Source organism: Monodelphis domestica, chromosome 1, assembly GCF_027887165.1.
Source record: "Monodelphis domestica isolate mMonDom1 chromosome 1, mMonDom1.pri, whole genome shotgun sequence".
In the NCBI taxonomy this organism is placed as follows: domain Eukaryota; kingdom Metazoa; phylum Chordata; class Mammalia; order Didelphimorphia; family Didelphidae; genus Monodelphis; species Monodelphis domestica.
The window spans coordinates 392,583,308-392,604,143 of NC_077227.1; the positions used below are offsets into that span (position 1 = coordinate 392,583,308).

At 45.8% G+C, this 20,836-nt stretch overlaps 1 protein-coding gene across 2 annotated transcripts in view; it reads left to right on the top strand.

Moving 5' to 3' along the window:
* Nucleotides 1–1,213: 1,213 nt before the first annotated feature.
* Nucleotides 1,214–20,836, top strand: part of MGAT4B (alpha-1,3-mannosyl-glycoprotein 4-beta-N-acetylglucosaminyltransferase B) — a 59,703-nt gene continuing 40,080 nt past the window's right edge. Inside the window, exon 1 of one of the 2 annotated variants that reach the window (XM_007474186.3) lies at nucleotides 1,214–1,565. In XM_007474186.3, coding sequence (XP_007474248.2) covers nucleotides 1,469–1,565 — 97 coding nt within the window. In that variant the 5' untranslated portion in view covers nucleotides 1,214–1,468. The remainder of the gene's footprint in view (nucleotides 1,566–20,836) is intronic. The other variant, XM_056811730.1, reaches the window with a different exon arrangement.

Genomic DNA, 20,836 nt, shown 5'->3' on the forward strand with positions numbered 1-20,836 from the left:
TCAATCTTTTTGAGCTACAATTTCCCTATCTATAAAATGAGGATAATGCTTATTCTGATCTTTCTTGCTTGAAATATGTATTATTATCCCTAAATGAAGCTTTGTATGCTCTAAGATGTTAGCTATTATTATGAATATTATTCAGCTCCAATTTTTCTCCAACTGAGAAATCTTCAGCAGCTTCCTATTACCTATGCTCTTTGTGCTTTTGCCCACCCTATCTGTGTGGAAGAATGCTGGGAGTGGAATCAAAGGATTTAAGCTGAAATCTTCACTCCAATGGTTTGATAGAGACAGTGGGCAAGTCCTTTCCCTTCCATGGACTTCATTAAAAAGGGGGGGTGGGGATTAAATTCAGATGATCACTAAGGTTCCTCCAAGCTCTAAGTCCCTGATATTCTGAGCCTAGTGGAAATCGTGTATAGGTCCTTCAAGGCCCAGTTCATGTAGTACTCACTCCCTTCTTAAAGTCTTCTTGTTGGAAGTCACATCTCCCTTTTTACAACTGCCAGAGAACTCCTGGTATGTTTCTAATGAACTTATCATGCTCAATTCTCTAAAACTAAATATATATATATATATATATATATATATATATGAAATCTAAACAAATGTCTCTCTCTTATTGTTGCTCTCCCCTCCTCCTTGCAGCCTGTGAGCACTGTAGGGCAAAGTCTAATTCTTGTCTTCCCTCAGTGCCTTGCAAAGAGTAGGGGTTCCATGAATGGTTTTTGTTTTTGTTGTTTTTTCATATTGCATTGACTGAAAGTGCTAGTTTGGCCTTGGTATGTGGCTCTCTAGCCCTGATCCATTCCCTCTTCTTGGGTTCGGGATCTTTAGGCGTCTCAGACTTTTCCCTAGCAGAGGGTACTGTAACAAGGAGTAGGGGAGGGGTTCTGCCAGCCTAGCAGGTAGGAGCCACGGTCCAGACTCTGCAGATTCTTTGCCGAGTTCCGAGGCTTGACAGACCCCAGCCTCCGGGGACGGGAGCCAGCACGGCCCCTTTAAGAGTCTACCATGCCCGCCCCTGGGCCCACCGCCCTGGCCGTGGCCCCGGCCCCAGGTCCCGAGCTCCCGCGCTGGCGTTGGCTCGGCTGGGCCGGAGGCGGCCCCGGCCCCGCGCCTCACTCCCCGTCCCCTTCCCCCTCCTTTCTCTGTTGCTCCCTCCCCAGGCTCGGAGGGAGGCGCGCGCGCGGGCTCGAGCCAGCGGTGCTCCCCCGCCCTCCCCTCCAGCCCCCGCCCCAGCGGCGGCGCCCGGCCCGGGGCCAGCTGTAGCCGCCACCCGCCCTCCTCCCCCTCCTCCGCCGCCGCCGCTGCGCACGCCCCGGGCCCCGGCCCCCGGCCCAGCGAACCGCAGCCTGCCTCTTCGTCCTCGTCCTCCTCCGCGCCGGGCCCGGGACATGCGGCCTCGCCTCTCCCCACCGCCGCCGCCGCCGCCGCCGCCGCCGAGGAGCCCGAGCCGGGGGAGATGAGGCTCCGCCATGGCACCTTCCTGACGCTGCTGCTTGGCTGCCTATGCGCCTTCCTCTCGCTCTCCTGGTACGCGGCGCTCAGCGGCCAGAAAGGTAGGGACGAAGCAGGCACCCACCTGCCGCCCGGCCGTGCCCGCCAGCACCACCCGGGCGGCCCTCCCTGGCTGGTACCACTGCCCTGGCTCTCCTGGACACCCCGCGCTGCGCGCACGGCGCTCACCTCCGGGATCCCGCAGCCGCTGCCCGGGACAGGGGTGGGGGGCGAGGCTACGCGGGAGGATCCTCCCTGCCGCTTGGCACCCTCCTCCCCGCTGGCACCTGGACGAGGGTAGAAAGGGTCGTTTCTTTCTGAGGGCATGCGAATATTTGTCCGGGAATGGGGGCCTGGAGGGCCCTCTGGCTTGGCCCATTCCCATCTTCTGCAGGCTGTAGGGGAGGCGTTCCCCAAAAGGTGCTGCCCAGGTTGGGGGTTACCTGGCTGGGGTTAGGAAAGCCCATCTAGCCCGGAGTCATCCCCGGCATCTCCCAGCTTGGCATGGCCCCCAGGTGACCACACACTCCCCGATCCTTTTCCTCTGCCCCAGCTCTCTCCTTAAGGCAAACCCTTGTTTCTTTAGGGTCTGTATGGGGCCCTTGCGAGGACGGAGGCAAGAGCTGTGGGAGGCTGAGAAGAGCCGAGGGAGGTGGCTCCAGAAAGAGCCTCGTCTTTACCCAATCTGCCTGTAAATGCCCTCAGGCAACCCTTCTCGGGTTGTCTCCACTGGGCTACCTTTGGCTTCCTTGGAAGCACAACTCACCTGGATAGAAAAAAGATGAGATCCCTTATGACTGATTGTACTGCTTGTCCCCCCACACCCCAAAGACCAAGATCAGGAAGGTAGGCCATCTGCTTTCAATATTTCCACCCCCCAAAACACAGGGTTCCCGAACTCTTCTTCCAGGTGATCCCTTCGGCTCTGTCCTGGCTTCTGCTCCCGCTATACCCTTTGCTTCCTCCCCTTTCTTCAAGGGTACTTGGAGGGCACCTCTTTGTGTCTCTGCCCTCCTTAGAGGCAAGCCCCAGGACCAGTTCTGATTTTGGAGGTGTAGAGGGCAAGGACCCAGAAGGCTAGATCTTTCAGACAAGATCACTGTGGACTAGCCCTGACAAAACGGCCAGGATCCTGCTTACTTGTTCTGTCTTTAGTCCTGTTATTCCAGGATAGTCTTGAGGGAGAGGGTTTAACCTGAGCCCAGCCTTCTTTCCCCCAGTTCACTGCTTCTATTCTACCCTCTCTGTCCATTCCCTACTCTTCTGGCTAGGGCTGGTTGAGGAAGAGGGAGTCTGTGGGACTAATTATGCCTGGCCCTATTCCCTGAGGTTCCCCCCTCCCTTGTTTATGTCTTTTTGTCTCATCCTTCCCCCGAGGGGGTGTGGGAATTATCTTTGGGAGGGTGTGTGTGGGGGGGGTGATAGTTCCTTGGGAAGCAACATGGCAGCTGATTCAAGGGTTAAGTTCTTCCATCTGTCCTAGTCCAGTTAGGGGCCATTGGGCCTTATATCCTGAGAGGAGCTTCAAAGGGATCTCAGGACCCACTTTCCCTTTTTCTGAACACTGTCTGAGGTTGTTGCAATGGGAGCCAGAGATTTCTGTTTCTTTCTTTGGTTCCCGATCCAGTGTGCTGGTCTTGGGAACCTGGAGATGTCTGCTAAGGTTATCGGACAACCAGAGATGGCACTCTGCTGGGGGCATCACTGGGCAAAGACTACCTCTTGATCAGTCATCGTGGACATTGTTAAATGCTTGTTATTGACCCTTCCTTAGCAAGGATCCTTTAGCATTACTGACCCTCTGGTCTGCTTCCCTGTCCCTTCCCTTCAGAGTCATCCTTCTGTGCTGTGATAATTTCTTTGGACTGTCTGCTGGCTCTGAACCAGGTTCTTAGACCTAGAGAGAAAGTGTGGTGTAAAGGATTCGCCTCTGGACCTACAATCAGGAAGACCTGGGTTCACATCTCATCTTAGACACTTACCAGCTTTGTGATCCTAGGCAAGTCACTGAACATCTCTGGGCTGCCTTTCCTGGTCTGTAAAATGAGTTGGATGGACCTCTAAGGACCTTTCCTCTTCTAAATCTCTGATCCAATGATCTGGTACTCTGGCAGTTTATTGGATGCATTTATAATAATAGTCTGTGTGGCATAGAGGATAGAAGGCTCATCTTGTGGGTCCTAGAGTCAAGTTCTGCCTCCGACTCCTGCTTTTGTGTGTGACCCTAAATAAGCTGCTGAATGACCCAGGGTCTCCCTTCTCCATCTCTTTTAAGGTTGTCAAGTTAGAGAGCTGAGTGGCTGATCTCTGAGTTTCCACTCTGTATTTCCCTCCGTTGATGAAATCCCAGGTCCGCACTAAAAATCTCTAGGAAAGTACTGCCAAACCCTAGTATAAGAAGTAGGCTCAGAAATGTGCCTTCATTCTCCCCATCCCCCAGTGTGCTGAGGGATCTCTACTCTTACCCTTTCCTCTTTGTGGACACTAGCAGGAATTGGAGCACTGCCTGGCCTCTGGTCTGCAGCCAGGGTTTTTGTAGGGTGGGGGCATTTAGTGTGTGGCTGGGGTTTCTTTGGGGGGAGGGTGGGCAGTGAACTGGCCTCCTTTTCAGCCTATAAGATCTCCCTGGCAATAACCTGCAGGGCATATTTTCTCATTCCCCTCCAGCAAGGAAGAAGAAGCTCCATAGGTCATTCTGAGGCCCCAGGTTTTTCCCCTCTCCCAGGTCTCTGCTTGGCCGATGGTGATTTCCACCCTGTCAGAAGACAGCTTGGAGGAGAAGCCTATAAAGAAGTTTATTTCCTGCATCTCTTGCCAGTCTCAAAGGAGCCTTTCTGAGGAGCTAAACTCAAGGGCTACCCTCTCTCAGAACCCTTCCTTGATTCTTCCCTCTCCCTAAAAGGAAATCTTTCCCTTTAAATATATACGAAGGCTTTGCCTAAGCCTCTTCTTTGGGCTTAATCTTTATTTATGTACCGATTCATCTTCCTATTCTTTTGTACACTGAAGAACAGAATCTATCTCAGAAACAGCTTTGTCTCAGGTGCCTAGCACAGTGCCCTTCATATCACAGTAGGCTTGGGGATTATAGCATTAAGAAGTGGAAAGAACCTTAGAGATCATCTCCTCCTCCTATCCCAGCCCTGACCCTTCCCTCCCATTTAATGGATGAGGAACCTGAGATCCCGAGAGGGAAAGTAACTTGCCCGCAGCCCCAGCCATCTTACCTTGCAGTGGGAGGATGGGAACCTGCCTTCTTCAGACTCCACATCCAGTGTTCTCACTAGTCCTGGATTTTCCAGGCACCCTAATTTGTTTATTTACTTGAACAGGGAGGGTTCTGTTGCCATGGGGGTAGGGAAGAGATCCATGCCAGGGGCTCTTCTTCTTCCCTCCTCCCCAACCAGACCATGGGGACTATCTAGGCATCCCCCTTTGAGGCAGGGGAGAGGTAGTGCTGACTGGTCCAGAATGTGTAGAAATTGCATTTTACCAACTCCCTAACCATTTGCCCAATGAATGAATTTAGATCTCAGAGTTTCCCCTTTATTTCTGTGACCCGCCCCAGCTCAGCCTGGCCTGGCTTCACCCCAACCGGGCTCTAGCTGTGTTATGTAAAACAACACTTGATCCTTGATCAGATCTTCCATATCCCTTCTACTCCCCCCCCCCCCAATTCTGCCTCTCTGGGGATGTCCCAGGAGAGCAGGAAAAAACAAAAAAGATAAACCCAGCTTCTGAGGCAGCAGGGGAGCTTTCCACTCCTGGCTCTGGCTGTGCATGGGCTCCAGTGTGCCAGGGTCTGTCATACATGGGCCAGCCTGGGTGTCTAAGAGAAAGGGGCCCCTGCCAAGGAGAGGGGGAACTTGGGGGCCTTGGGGGATTGGGAGTGGGGGGAAGGAAAGGCCAACCAGGAAAAGAGCTTCCCATCCGTCCCACTGCTTGGTGTGAGGCTGTAGGAAACGTGGAGATGAGGGAGAGAGCTGGCATTTAGGAGAGGGGGCAAAAGGATCTCCTACTCTCTGCCCGCCCAACCTGGGGTGGAGGCTGAAGGTCCTTTCTGTTGACTGACTAGGGAGGGAAGATGATGCCAGGGAGAGAGCTCTGAATCTGGGAGTCAGGAGAACTGCTTTTAGTCCCTGGTCTGGCATCCATTGGCTATGTGACTTAACAAACATACTTCTCGAGGAGCACTTATTGTGTTTACTTTTCTATGGGAGAGAGAGACTTTGAGTCACATTCAGTTACTACCCTCCCTTTGACTCAGGAAATAAGACATTTGCTCGAAATCCCCATCCTACCTTGTGTTACAGGAAACGGAGATGGGCCTAGGCCTGGGATTTCTTTGTTTTAGGGAACTCCCTCCCCGTGCAGGTCAGCACCTGCTCTGCAGCATCTGGTCTTAGAGCCCTGAGAGTTTCGCTGTCTTTGCCCAGGGACACCTAGCCAGTAACTGGAATGGGGCGCATCTTGACTCTGCTGTCAGCTCTCTATCTAGGACTGCTGGATGCCTCTCTGTGGAGAGAAATGACAAATTGAATCAGCAATCCCAGATTTTATCAGTGGAAGCATTCCTTCCCCCCTCGTACCTATCTTGACCCTCGTTTATTCCTTGTTAGATAACAAGTGGCCAGAAGAGTCAAGTCTAGTCTTTAGGCCTGTATTCTTTGACCTGGGACCTCTGGATTTGGTCTAGAATGTTCCTGGGAGTCTTCATTTCGGAGTTTCTTTAGGGAAGTGACATGCATTCCCTTTGCACTTTGCCCTAAAAATGTATTTATTAAGCACTAGATGTTTACCAGGCACTATGCTAAACCCTGGGGATGCCAAGAAAGGCAGAAGACAATCTCTGCCCTTAAGGGGCTCAGGCTCCTGGGGGGAGAGACCACAAGCAACATTTGTACAGGATAAATTGGGAATACTCACAGAAGGAAGACATTAGCATTAAGGAAAACTTTCTTGGAGAAGCTGGGATTTTGGCTTTCATCACCTTTCAGCCACCCCCAAGAACATTTCCAAACTTAGCAAAGCTGAAGAATGTAAATCACTTGAGGAAAGGGAACAGTTTCATTTTTGTCTTAGTCTCCCTAGCACCAAGTGCCCAGTGCCTGGCAGGTATATACAGTAGGTACTTAATAAATGCTTGTTGCATGAATAAGAGAGGTGTTCAGGCCATTCCAGAACCTAGCTCAATACTTTTACAGTTTTGTTCCTGCCCGTCTGGAGCTTGTTTTGTTCTGCTGTGGCCTGTGGGTCATTTCTATATCACAGGAAACCATCAGCCACAGGGGACCCCTAGATGAGGAAGTACCATGAGAAGGAACAAGCAAGAGTCATATCCCTTGTGTGGGCCTTAGCCTCTTCATTTATAAATGAGAGATTAGGCCAGATCTGAGGTCCCATCACAAGGTTACTCAGAGAATGGTTTAAAATTCACTGTAACTGCTTTGGAGAACTTCGACCTGGGGTTGATTCCAGAGTGGGTGAGGAAACCACAGGCTCTGTATCCCCCAGACTTGGACCAGGGCCTCTTTCCACCCTCCCTCCCTTCCTTCCTACAGGAAGTAACATTTTACTGTCTACACTAGGGAAGCAAAAAATCCAGCCTCTTTCAATTCAAAGAGAGAATAAGCCCAGAAAAGCAGGCCATTTTCCCCTTTTTGTCAGATGCCCCCACATAATGCTTTGGCATGAAATGAATTTTGAAAAGCTTTCAGATTCCATTTTCTCCCCAAAATTTGGGCTGTCCTACCTTCTTTCCCCATAGGCACCCCATAAAATGGTTTAGATGGACTTCATCCAGAGACAGGGGCAAGACCAGTGAATTTCTTTCCAGCCCCTTAAGCCTATTTGGTCTTGGAATCCTAGTATGAAAAACATGAGTGAAAGCCAGAGATACTTTGAGCTCTGGAAGTCTTCAGAGTCAGTCCCCTGGAGTGGCTCTAAGCATTTAGAGATCCGATTTAGGGAGTGGGGAGGGAGGGTTAAGTTTCCTTATCTCTGCCATTCGTGGGTGGCTTTGGGTCAGGAAAACATCTGGATAGAAAACCAGTCTGAAAGTTTCCCAGTTCAGTTGCTTAGGCAGAAAGATGTCTCTACCCTGGAACTGTAGGATTGAGATCCCCAAGCTGATAGGTAGGAAAAGTAATTTGTTTTTAGCTTATCCTCATGATTCCCTGTTTCCTAAGGAAAGGTTTATGTGGGTGTGGGGAACTTAGTTTGAGTAGATTATAGAAAGCTGAGCTCTGCTTCTGCCCAATATACTCCAAGGAGGATACTATGTGGGATATTCTTAACCTCCCCCATCCCCAGACACCCATCTACAGGGGCCATCCTTGGGTCTGAGGACATATCAACAGTACCCCCAAAGCCTTTCCCCATTTAGCCTTTCTGTAGCAAGACTCCAGGAGGGAGCAGGAAGGGATAGTGGAAGGGGTGAACAAAATTTGGAATGTAAGATAAGGCAAAAACCTGTTCTACCTTAATCCTGCCTAGTGATGCAGTCATGAAAGCAAGAATGAAATTAATTCAGAATTATAAATTCAATATTTATAAATCCATTGAAGTGTATAAAAGATTGGCGCTAGTTGCTAGCCCAGAGAGAGAAGAATTTTATGCATCTATGGTACTGAGACTTGCCCAATTTTACTGAATATTATAATGCTTGCTAGAGAGTACTATCAAATGTAGTCGAAAAGATGGATCAGATTGTGGAGGGCCTTGAATGTGAGGACTTTGAATTTTACTTGGTGATCAGTAGGGAGCTACTAAAGATTCTTGAACAAAGGGGTGACATTTGGTTCATTCAATAAGCTCTCACAAATCCATGCATATGGGAGATTGGTGTGATAGTAATATGAAGGATGGAGTAGAAAAAAGAAGGCTACTTTTTAAGAGGCTATTGAAATCATTCATGCAAGCAGTAAGGACAGCTTGTACTAGGCCTTCCATGTACCAATTGTACATTGAAAAACAGTCAAATATTAAAAAACAAGCCTAAAGACTCTCCACTCCCCCACTCCAAGTTAAAGTCATTGCAAAGGAGATAGAGAAGTAGGGACATAGGTGATCAATTTTGCAGAGGTGGGATCAACAGGACTTGGTAACTGGCTGTGAGAAGTGGGAGAAAGAGATGAGAAATATAATCCAAGGAAGAATGATAGTGCCTTATAGCTAGGAATTCTTGTACCTGAGTCAACTTCAGTGGATGGAGACAAAGGGGCATGGAAGACGCGCGTGCGCGTGCGCGTGCGCGCGTGTGTGTGTGTGTGTGTGTGTGTGTGTGTGTGTGTGTGTGTGTGTGTGTGTGTGTGATTGGTTTGAAGGTGCTTCATAGAGTGGCATGGATTGGTAAAAGACTATAAGGTGAGGTTGGAGAGTAAATGGTCACAGCAGAGAGGAATCGTGGTCTCCTAAGACCAAGCTCTAATTGTTCTAGTTAGAAAGAAGAGGAAGCACAAGTTTGGGGAAACAATGATAATCTATGTCTTGTTCATGTTGAGTTTGGGGCATTCAGGTTGTGGGCATTTGGAACTTAGATCTGAATGAAGCTTGGAAGAGATTTCAGGGTCAAAGATAAAGGTTTAGAAGATCTCTCCATAGGGGTGCTAGTTGAGGACGTTGGAATGAATAGAGATTGTCAAAGGAGAGAGAAGGAGAGGGAGAAAGAACCATCCTGGGATCCTTGTAAAACTGAAAAGATAGGAGATTGGAAGAAAACCGGGAAAAGTTTGGTGTCTGAAACCAAGGGAGGAGAGAATAGCCTGGAGGAGGAGGCTGGATATCAGAGTCTACAGAAAAGTAAAGGAGAGTTAGGATTCAAAAAAGGCCATTGGATTTGGCCATTAGTCAACAGTGATCTTATTGAGAGCAATTTCAATAAAGTGCTGGGGACAAAAGCCAGATTGTAAAGGGTTGAGGAGAAATTGAGTATTTATGGAAGCTCAAGGAGTGTGGGTAGCTTTTGAAAAAAAATGTTTTATTGATATATTTTCCTTTTAAAAAATATTGCTATCAATTCCCAGGAAACTTCCCCAACAACAAAATATAATTATAGTAAAACAGCATCATCTATTCTCAAGGGGCTCATAGTCTCCTGGAGGAGACAACATGTAAACAACTTTATGTAATCTAGATATATACAGGATTAATTGGGGGTGACAGGGGTGAAGGCATTAAAATTAAGGAGGCCTAGAAAAGGCTTCTTTCTTATAGAAAGGGAGATTTTAGCTGAGACTTGAAGGAAGCCAGGGAAATCAGGAGGAGATGAGGAGGGATAGAGTTCCAGGCTTGGGAGATAGCTGGTGAAAACCATGTGAGCTGGGAGGTGGAGTCCTGAGGGAGACAAAGCAAGGAGTCCAGTGTCATTGTGTCATAGAGTATGTGAAGGGGAGTAAGCTTTAAGAAGCCTGGAGAGGTAGAAGGGGGTCAGGCCATGGAGAGCTTTGAAAGCCAAGCAGAGAATTTTAGGTTTGATACTGGAGATAATTGGCAGCCACTGGAATTTATTGAAAAAGGATATATGATATGATTAGACTTCTTTCTTTCTTCCTTTCTTTCTTCCTTCCTTCCTTCTTCTTTCTTTCTTTCTTTCTTTCTTTCTTTCTTTCTTTCTTTCTTTCTTTCTTTCTTTCTTTCTTTCTTTCTTTCTTTCTTTCTTTCTTTCTTTCTTTCTTTCTTTCTTTCTTTCTTTCTTTCTTTCTCTCTTTCTCTCTTTCTCTCTTTCTCTCTTTCTTTCTTTCTTTCTTTCTTTCTCCCTTCCTCCCTTTCTCCCTTCCTCCCTTCCTCCCTTCCTCCCTTCCTCTCTTCCTCTCTTCCTCCCTTCCTCCCCTCCTCCCCTCCTCCCTTCCTCCCTTCCTCCCTTCCTCCCCTCCTCCCCTCCTCCCTTCCTCCCTTCCCCTTCCCCCCTTCCCCTCTTCCTCCCTTCCCCCCTTCCCCCTTTCCCCCCTTCCTCCCTTCCTCCCTCCCTCCCTCCCTCCCTCTCTCTCTCTCTCTCTCTCTCCCCCTCCCTCTCTCTCCCTCCCTTACTCCCTCCCTCCCTTCCCTTCCCTTCCCTTCCCTTCCCTTCCCTTCCCTTCCCTTCCCTTCCCTTCCTTCCCTTCCCTTCCCTTCCCTTCCCTTCCCTTCCCTTCCCTTCCCTTCCCTTCCCTTCCCTTCCCTTCCCTTCCCTTCCCTTCCCTTCCCTTCCCTTCCCTTCCCTTCCCTTCCCTTCCCTTCCCTTCCCTCTTTTCCTTTCTTCTTTTCCTTACCTTGTATTTTACAAGCAATACTTTGTATTGGTTCTAAAGCAGAAGAACATTAAGGGCCAGGCAATGGGAGTTAAGTGACTTGCCCAGATTCAAAGAGCTAGTAAGTGTCTGAGGCCAGATTTGAAGCCAGACCTCCAACTACTGAGCCACCGAGCTACAAGCTGCTCCTCTTAGACTTCAATTAGATGGATCTGACAGCTGAGTAATGGTAGATTGGGGCATGGAGAGAACTGAGGCAGAGAGATGACCAGCAGGCCACTATAATAGTTCAGGTGTGAGATGATGAGGACCTGCACTGGGGCGGGGCGGCAGTGTCAGAGGGAAGGGTGACTTTTTTTATAAGACAGGACTTTATATGGTCCTGTGAGAGAGAGAGGTGGTGAGAGAGGAAGAGTCCAGGATACCTAATGTCATTGTGTCCTGGTGATTGGGAGAATGCTGGTACCCTCCACAATATCATTAGGAAAGTTAGGGAGAGCAGAGAGTTTAGGGAGAAAAATTCAGTTTTGAAAGAGTTCAGTTTTGGACATGTTGAGTTTAAGGTGTGTATGGAACATCTGCTTCAATAAATACATTGGGCAGTTGCAGATGCAAAACTAGAGGTCTCAAGAGAAGTTAAGCCTGGACAAGCAGATCTGAGAGCCATCTGCATAAAGAGAATATAATTGAAACCAAGGGAGCCGATGAGATCACCAAATGAAATAGTATAGACAGAGAAGAGAGTCCGACACAGAGCCCTGTTATCAGAATGACCTGGATAAAGATCCAGCTAAGCAGGCTTGAGAAGGAAGGATCAGATGGGTGGGAGAAGAACCAGGGGAGAAGAATGTCACAAAAATCTAGAGGAATTCAAGGATCAAAGAAGAAAGGGTGATCGATCGTGTTAGAAGCTACAGAGAAGTCAAGAAGGATGAGGATTGAGGGAAAGGCCATTAGATTTGTCGACTGAAATCAATAGTACCTCAGGAGAGAGCAGCTTTAGTTGAATGATGGGGTCAGAGGGCAGGCTGCTAAGAGTTAAGAAGAGAGTGAGAAGAGAAGTGGAGGCACTGTTGTAGCTGGCAGTCCCAAGGAGCTTAGCCACAGAAGGGAAGAGGGATATGGGGCAATAACTAGCAGGACAGAGAGATCAAGTGAGGGTTTTTTGAGGATGTTTGTACGCAGTAGGGAAGCAGCCAGTCATCTGGGAACAAGTGAAGGTTTGTGAGAGTAGGGATGTTAGAGGGGCATAGATTGGAGATGTGCATCTAATCAAGGCTGCTATGAATATTTTGGCATGTATGGGGCCTTTCCTTCTGTCTTTGACCTACTTGGGGTAGATGCCAAGAGTGATATCTGTGGGTCAATGGATTTGAATAATTTATTCACTTTTCTAGCCTAGTTCCAAATTGTTTTCCAGAACAGTTGGGACTACTTCACAGCTTCAAGAAGGGAGTTTTAGTGTGCTAGGCTTCTCACAGTCCCTCTAACATTAACCATTTTTGTTTTCCCAGTTAATTAGAGGAGAAGTGAAACCCTAAGAGTTGTCTTCACTTGCATTTCTTTTCTTATTGATGTTTTGGAACATTTTCTCATTTGCTTTTTTATTTGCATTTTTTAAACCCTTCCCTTCTATCTTTTTTAATTTTAATTTTAAAATATTTTTTCATGGTTACATGATTCATTTTCTTTCTCTCCCCTTTTCCCTCCCCACTCCCAGAGCTGACAAGAAATTCCAATGGGTTGTAAAAATGTTGTCACTTGATACTTATTTCCATAGTATTCATTTTTGCTATAGAGCCATCTTTGAAAGTTCAAACCCCAAATCACATCCCCATATTTGCATGTGATAAGTGATATCATATGTTATTCTTTTGCATTTCTCCTCCCACAGTTCTTTCTTTCAAGGTGGACAGCATTCTTTCCCATAAGTCCTTCAAGAGTGTCCTGGCTTGTTGCATTGCTACTAGTAGCAAAGTCTGTTACATTGGATTGTTCCACAGTGGTTTGCTTTCTGTGTACAGTGTTCTCCTGGTTCTGCTCATTTCACTCTGCATCTGTTCATTTAGGTTCTCCCAGCTCATAGGGAAATCCTCCAGATCATCAATCTTTATAGGACAATAGGATTCTATCACCATCAGATCACCACAATTTGTTCAGCCATTCCCCAATGGAAGGGCATCCCCTCATTTTCCAATTTTTTTTGCCACCACAAAGTGCGGTTATGAACATTTTTGTACAAGTCTTTTTCCTTATTATCTCTTTGGGGCACAAACCTAGTAGTGGTCTTACCTTCTATCTTATAATCCATATGAAGTATGAGTTACAAGGCAGAAAAATAATAAAAAGCTAAGCAATTGGGGTTGTTACTTGTCCACACAGCTAGGCAATGTCTGAAGTCAGATTTGAATCCAAGACTTTCCATCTCCAGGGCTGGTGCTCTATCCCTTGAACCACTGACCTTCCCCTAGTTTGCATTTCTTTTTGAAAACAATCGTGATAATAGCAACATATTTATAATTTTCAAGTTTGCAAAGGACTTTTCTTTAATGTCTCATATAAGCCTCACAACCACCCTTTGGGGTAGATACAACAGGTATTTTTATCCTCATTTTACTGATGAGGAAATGAAGGCCCAGATAGCATAAGTGACTTACACAGGGTCACTCAGAGAGCTAGGATTTGAACTCAGGTCTTTCTACTACAGGTCTGGCGCTGAATCAACTACTTTAGAATGCCTCTAAGGAAGGAGAAGGTAATAATCATTTATGAGGTGCCTACTGTGTGCCATGTACAGTTTGCTAAGTGCTTTTTGCAAATATAATCTTATTTGATCCTCACCACCAACCCTTTGAGGTACGTGCTATTATTATCTCCATTTTACAGTTAAGGAAAATGGAAACTGAGGAAAATAGGTTGAATGACTTGCATTAAATCTAAAAGCATTTATAGGATTATGGATGTAGGACTAGGTCTTGGAGATTAGGACAACTAGGTGGTATGGTGGATAGAGTGCCAGACATGAGTTCAAATCAGGCCTCAGACAATTAGCTTTGTGACCCTGGGCACTACCATTTAACAGCCATTATCTCTAGCATCCCGGTAGGAGAGAGAGATTAGATTTGTTCTCCTTGCCATATTTGTGGTCATGGCCTTTAAATAAAAAATCCTGTAAAGGTTAGGAAATATTTAATTAGAAAAAGAGTTGTTCTCTCAGCTTTTTTGCAGAGATAGGCAGCTAAGGGTAGAGAGAATATTTTCCATATGTTTTTGTTCCCTGGACTCTATAGTCTGAGAAGCTGATTAGACCCACCTCTGAATAACATTTTAAAATGCAAATAATAAAAATACCTAGGATTATGAAGGAAAAATGGAAATATAGTTAAATATATTTATAAAAAGCAAATTTACAGATTCCCTTCATGTTAAAAGCTCCTACTTTCTATAAGACATTTTCTATTTGTTGGTAAGTTTTGCTGAAATTTTTCCCTTTTTTATTTTTTCTTATAGGGGTTGATTTTCTGGGTGACAAAAGGATATATTCGGAAAAGTCGATGATGTAAAAATGAAAAACTATCAGTAACAATTAAAAAAAAAAAACCCTTACCTTCCAGTTTGAAATCACTATTATGTATTGGATCTAAGGCAGAAGAGTGGTAGGGGCTAGGCAATGGGGGTTAAGTGACTTGCCCAGGGTCACATAGCTAGGAAGTGTCTGAGGCCAGTCGAACCTAGGACCTCCTGCCTCCAGGCCTGGCTCTCTATCCATTGAGCTACCCAGCTGCCTCCAACATTTTATTTTTTAAAAAATAAAAGAGGGTAAGCCAGACAGTCATTTGAAAAGAATTTAGGAATAAAACCTACAGTTACCCTGGTACTCTCCAAATGCCAAAAGAATTAGAAGAAATCTTCTAGTGTTTTGGGTAGCTTCTCTGGGAGAGAACCTTTGGGAGAATACAGATGACACTTACCCAGGCTCCTGGGAAAGCAGTGTAAGGCTAAGGGAAGAGACTGAGTTCCAGTGCTACTTCTTATACTCTCTGTGTGATCCAAAACTCCCTGGGCCTCTGTCTCCTCATCTGTAAATTGAGAGAGTTGGTCTAGACCAGGGATGCCTAACCCTTTTTTGTGTCATAGACTCTTTTGTCAGTCTGGGGTGTTTTTAAGTAAATAAAATATACTGTATTTACAAAAGAAGCCAATTATATTAAGATAACAATTATTAAAATAGGTCGAAAAGAGGGTTATCTAAGTAGCTCAGTGGATAGAGAGCCAAGCCCAGATATAGAAATATCCTGGGCTCCAGTCTGGTCTTAAATACTTCCTAGCTGTGTGACCCTGAGCAAGTCACTTAGCCTTACAATCAATATTAATTCTAAGATGGAAGGTAAAATTAAAAAAAAAAGTTTAAAAAATCACAATCTCCAGGTTACTCCAGGTTAAAAATACCTGAGCTATCTCTATAGTTCCTTTCCATTCTAGACCTATGATCCTGAGATTCTTATGCTGAACAATAACCTCAAAGATGAGATGAGAAAATACACAAGATTTCTCTCTGTCTCTCTGTCTCTCTGTCTCTGTCTCTCTGTCTCTCTCTCTGTCTCTCTGTCTCTCTCTCTATTTCTCTCTGTCTCTCTCTGTCTCTCTCTCTGTCTCTCTGTCTCTCTGTCTCTCTTTGTCTCTCTCTCTCTCTTTCTCTCTCTCTGTCTCTCTCTCTCTCTCTCTCTCTGTCTCTCTCTCTCTCTGTCTCTCTGTCTCTCTCTCTCTCTCTCTCTCCCTCTCTCTCTCTCCCTCTCCCTCTCTCTCTCCCCCCCTCTCTCTTTTGCAGAGATTGGAGGGACGTTGAGTATGAAAAATATTTACTGTCAGACTCAGCTGATATATTAATTTTCCTGAACTGCTTTTCTCTCCTTTTAAAAGCATTCTTTATTATTCTTTAGTCTTAGTATCTTCTCTCTTAGACTTACCCCAATTTTTTCTGTGAATATCTTATTTTTGCATAGTATGCTTGCATGTCATATCCCCCTATTAGACTGTAAGCTCCTTGAGGGCCAGGACTTTTTTATCTTTGTTTCCTCAAACCCCTAGCACAATGCCTGGCCTATAAAAGACACTTAATCATGCTTGTTGGTTGATTTCTGAATAGTTATCTGGGTATTAGAGGGAGAGGGATCCTATTTAGGAAATGAAGATGACATAAAAATAGAAGATATATGTAGTGATTTTTTTTTTTTAAGAATCTTCTGGATTAGAAGGTGGGGATGGATGTGGTCTGTACTTGGTGAAGGGAATGCCCACAATAATCATATCACAAAAGTCGAAATATTTAAAAGGCTGTCTTGTGGAAGAAGGGCTAGATTTGTTCTCCTCAATCCTGAGGGCAGCCAAGAGCAGTGGGTTGAAGGTGGAGAAAAGCAGATTTAAGTTCATCGTAGGAAAGATTTTCTACCAAGGAGAGCTGGCTCTCCCAGGAGGTTTCTGGAGGAACCAGAATGGTAGAGAAACTCTTGTTCAGTTTCAGGTAGGACTGAGTGGCTTTTGAGACTCCTTCCAACCTGGAGATTCTGTGAAACAAATCTAGTATTGAACATGTCCAACATCGGGCCTTGCATGCAATAAATAGGCAATCAGTCAACATTAGGTAAATGAATGAATTGCAGTGATAAATGGCAGCTCTTATTATCCATGAAGCTTATTAGTGAGTGGGCTTGGTCAGATCCCCACATCTCCATCCTCATTTTCTAGTAATTGACCCCCAGAGAATGAAAGTAGGAGTTCTATTCTGCAGCCTGAGACGGTGGCAAGGATTTCTTAGATGGATTCCATGTCCCATATTTTCTTCTTCTTTTTTTTTTTAAACTCTTACCTTCTGTCTTAGAATCAATACTGTGTATTGGTTCCAAGGCAGAAGAGCAGTAAGGATTAGGCAATGGGGGTTAAGTGACTTGTCCAGGGTCACACAGCTCGGAAGTGTCTGAAGCCACATTTAAACCCAGGACTTCCTGTTTCCAGCCCTGGCTCTTTATCCATTGTCTGAAGTTTGGGAGGTTCTTGGGGGGCGTCATTCCTGTAGTCCTAATTGCCAGGAGTTGGCCTTAGGATCCAGATAAGAGGGAGACTGGGATAGTTAGGGAGGACTTCATGGAAGAAATGGGATTTGAGTAAGGCTTTTGAAGTATGGGCAGGATTTGGACAGTCAGACATAGCAGTGCAGTGTCACAGGGGGAGGAGTCAGTGGACCTGACTCTTATCTTGCCTCCGATGAGCCAGGCACTTATGTTCCCCAGGCCTTAGTTTCTTCATCTGTAAGAAAAGAGCTTTGGACTAAATGACCTCATAAGGCCCCTTCCCACTCTAGGTCTGTGAGTCTAGACCTTTAGGGTATGAGGATCAGCGAAAAAAGGCAGGCAAAGTGTGGAGGTCAGAAGTAGCCCTTGGGGGTGCTGAGCTATTCAGAGATATTGCATTATAGGAGATGGTTAGAATATGACTAAAAAGGTGGGTTGGGACCAGATGATGATGCAAGCTGCTGCTCTCGCATCTCAAATGCTGGGCTAAGAATTTCTGTCCTCTGAGAGGCTGTAGAGTCCTCATTAAAGGTATCTGGAGAGCCCTACTAGGAGCTTTGTTAGTGGTCCTTTCTGCCTATCTCAGGCAAGTGGAAGAGGAAGAGGAGAGGCTGGTGGCCAGATACTCCAGGAGCTCAGGAAAAACAGCTGTGGACTGGGTTGGACTGAGATTCTAATGGTCCCATCTCCCAGTTACTGCTACCCAACTAATTTGATTTTTCCCCTGCAGAGTCAAGTTCATTTGCATCCTTATAAAAGAACAAGGATCACCACCCCCAGAATTGCAACTTTGTCTGGGAACTAATTGCAGAGTGATTGTTCTGAAAGCAAATGGGGAGCTAGAGGTGATTTTTAATGAGCATGGCCACTGTTCCTTCGGGGGCTTATGGGGCTGGGGGGGGGGTAGATGCTGCTGTATGGATGCTGCGCTTCCAGGAACATCCTCTCTTTCCTTGACTAGCTCTCATGTCTAGTAGGAGCGAGAATTTTGTTTTGGACGGTGTATCCATGCCCTTTGTATATTATGCCACACTCATTTCCCAATAGACACCCTTCTTCTAGTTAAGGGAAATAATTCAGCTAAACCATCCAATAAAACTGTCTGATGTTGCATGTCCCATTCCATTCCTATGGTCCCCCCATTCCTCTCCTGAGAGAAGCCCTGTGTATTTCATCATCTGTTCCTTGGGATCCAGTTGGTCACTGCAGTTGACTGAGCGCAGCTGCTCTCACATGTTGTTTCCTTTTCTTTTCTTGGAATCCTTTTGTCTCTCGTTCTTCTGGTTCTTCTTACTTCACTATGGGTCATTTCATACGAAGCTTTCTACATTTCTCTGAATTTGGAAGTGAATCCTCCTGCTTTTTTTCTGTGGGCCTACCTAGGCCATCCCAGAAGCTATAGTTGGAGGTAGTCTCGATGGCCAAGCCTAGACCAGACAGGTGCTGAGAGGAGGACTTGGGACTGTGCCATGAGATGGATGCTTCAGTCTACAAACATTCCTCTTCTGGGATGAGTCAGGAAAGCCCAGTGCCAGGTCCTGCTTCCAACTCTAATGGAACACATTTGTTTCTAGCTCTTCTGTCTTTTTCCTTTGCCCTCTTCAGAGTCAGAGAGCTATGATGCTTAAGCAGACCCTGAAGACAGACTATGAAGGTCTCCTTCCTTCCCAGTTACAAGGCTTAGAGGATCTGTCAGTGTGGGGCTTTGGACCTTTTTTTTTTTTGTAAAATAATCAGGGACTAGTTCCAGGAGGGCCCAGCCTGCAGCCTCTGTAGACAAGAGACCACATGGGTGAGGCCTTTCCTATCAGAAAGGGAGGGCAAGCAATGATCTTGGCAAAAGATCTTTATGTTTTTTCAAAAAATTATGTTTATATAAAAATCACTCCAGCCCATTTTCATATTATTCATTTTTGTAAAAGATCAATCCTTTTAAAACCAAAACCCCAAATCCTATACCCATATAAATAAGTGATAAATCATGTTTTTTTCTAGATTCTACTCCCCCAGTTCTTTCTCTATATGTGAATAGCATTCTTTCTCCTATGTCCCTCAGGGTTGTCCTGGATCATTGCATTGTTACTAGTAGGGAAGTCAATCGTCTCACAATGTTACAGTTTCTGAATACATGGTCTCCTGGTTGTCCATGGAGGTCTTTCCAATTGTTATAGAAATCCGGCAGTTCATCATTCCTTAATAGCACAGTAGTATTCCATCACCATTGTATACCATAGTTTGTTTATCCATTCTCCAATTGAGGAACATCCCTTCATTTTCAAATGTTTTGCTGCCATAAAAAGCACAGCTATAAATATTTTTGTACAAACAGATCCTCACCCAGTTTTTTTTACCTTGAGATCTTTTTTTTTCTTGACCCCTGGCCCCATCAGTCTGATGAGGACCAAAATGAAGGGTTGGCCTCGATGGCTTCTGCCATTGCTTTCTAATTCTTTTTATGATCCTGTTATCAGACAGTTTGCAGAACAGACTGTCATATAGGATCTCATGGGATTTCAGTCAAGTTCTTCCAGGACCTTCCATTAGGAAGTCGTCTGCATGGCCAATATGTGCCAGCTGCTCCCCCCTCCCCGCCCCCCAGTTTCCCAGAGTTGAGTGGATAAATACTACTGTAGTGCACACTAGTCTGAGCTGGTCTGGTTTCATAGCTGTAAAGGATACCACTGGACTAATGCTGACACTGGTCACAGGTGTGGTATCTGGTATCCAAGAGCTTGGGTGTCCAGTGTCCTCAAGGATGCCAGAGAAGTAGTGAGGCTACCTGGTCTGGGAAGCCAAGAACTGGGGCCACCACAGCCTGGCCAGTAGAAGTCTCTGCTTCCTGGGATTAGAGATGGAGCTGTTTGTGTGTCCCTGTATGACTGAGTAGGGTGCCCTCATTCACAAGTCAGCATTAGGTCCTAGGGCAAAGAGAGCCCTGCCCAGCTCCCTGGTACGCTGTATGTGGGAGGTGGAGAAAAGTTCCAAGCCAAGAATCTTATGACTAATGCCCAGGGTCTTTTGGATGATGTAGGAGGCCGTTGGACTGTTGAGAAAGCAGGCATTTTGTGCTGAGGACCAATGATCTCCTCCTTCCTTCCACCACCCCCAAAATAAAAAAAAAACACCAACCCAGCATTCGTTCTTTTCTGTGGCCGCCTCCATCCTTGGGCCATATCCAGGGACAATGGCTGAGCCTTGTGCACCTAATAAGAGTGGCCCCAAGTGGAGGGCCACTCTGCCACACCCTCCTTCAGCCGGACAGCTGGTCATCTTGATACTGGCCAAGGTGCATCTCCATTGCCTCTGGATTCAGTTATGGAAATGGAGCTTATGGCCCAAGATGTGTAATAACTAATCATAATTCTTATTTATATATTAATTTAGGAATATATTCTATTCTTATATCATATCATATATTAATTTGGAAAGCTTTTATAGATATTCTCTCACCTTTGATTCTTCCCCCAAACCCTACGAGACAGGTGTTGATAGTCTTGTAGTGTTTAAGTGACTTTCCTGGGATTGTGCAGGTTGTCTCAGGCAGGTTCCCACCCAAAGTCTTCTTTACTCTAAATTCATAGCTGTGCCCATTGTGATTCAAGTGATCAATAAGCATTTGTTACCTACTGTTTTTCCTCTAATGAATGATAGCTGGCAGCTGGTATTTATAAAAGTATTTTCCAGATATTACAAAACACTTTACAAAATAGATTTTATCCTCACCATAACTGTGGGAGGTGGATGCCATTATTAACCCTATTTTACAGATTGGGAAATTGAGACAGTGGTATTGACTCACCCAGGGTCACACAGCCAGCAAGAATAAAAAATGGGAGGATTTCAGGTCTTTCTGACTTCCATTTGGAGCACTAGCCCCATCCACCCACATAGCCTAGTTTCCTAAGCACTATGTAAAGCAGTGAGGAAACAAAAGACCTAAAAGAAACAGCCCCTGCCTTCAAGGAGTTTGCATTCTGTGGGAAAAAACGAAGTTGCTCCCTGCTAAGGAAGGTCTAGTCCAGCATTGGCAAAGATGTG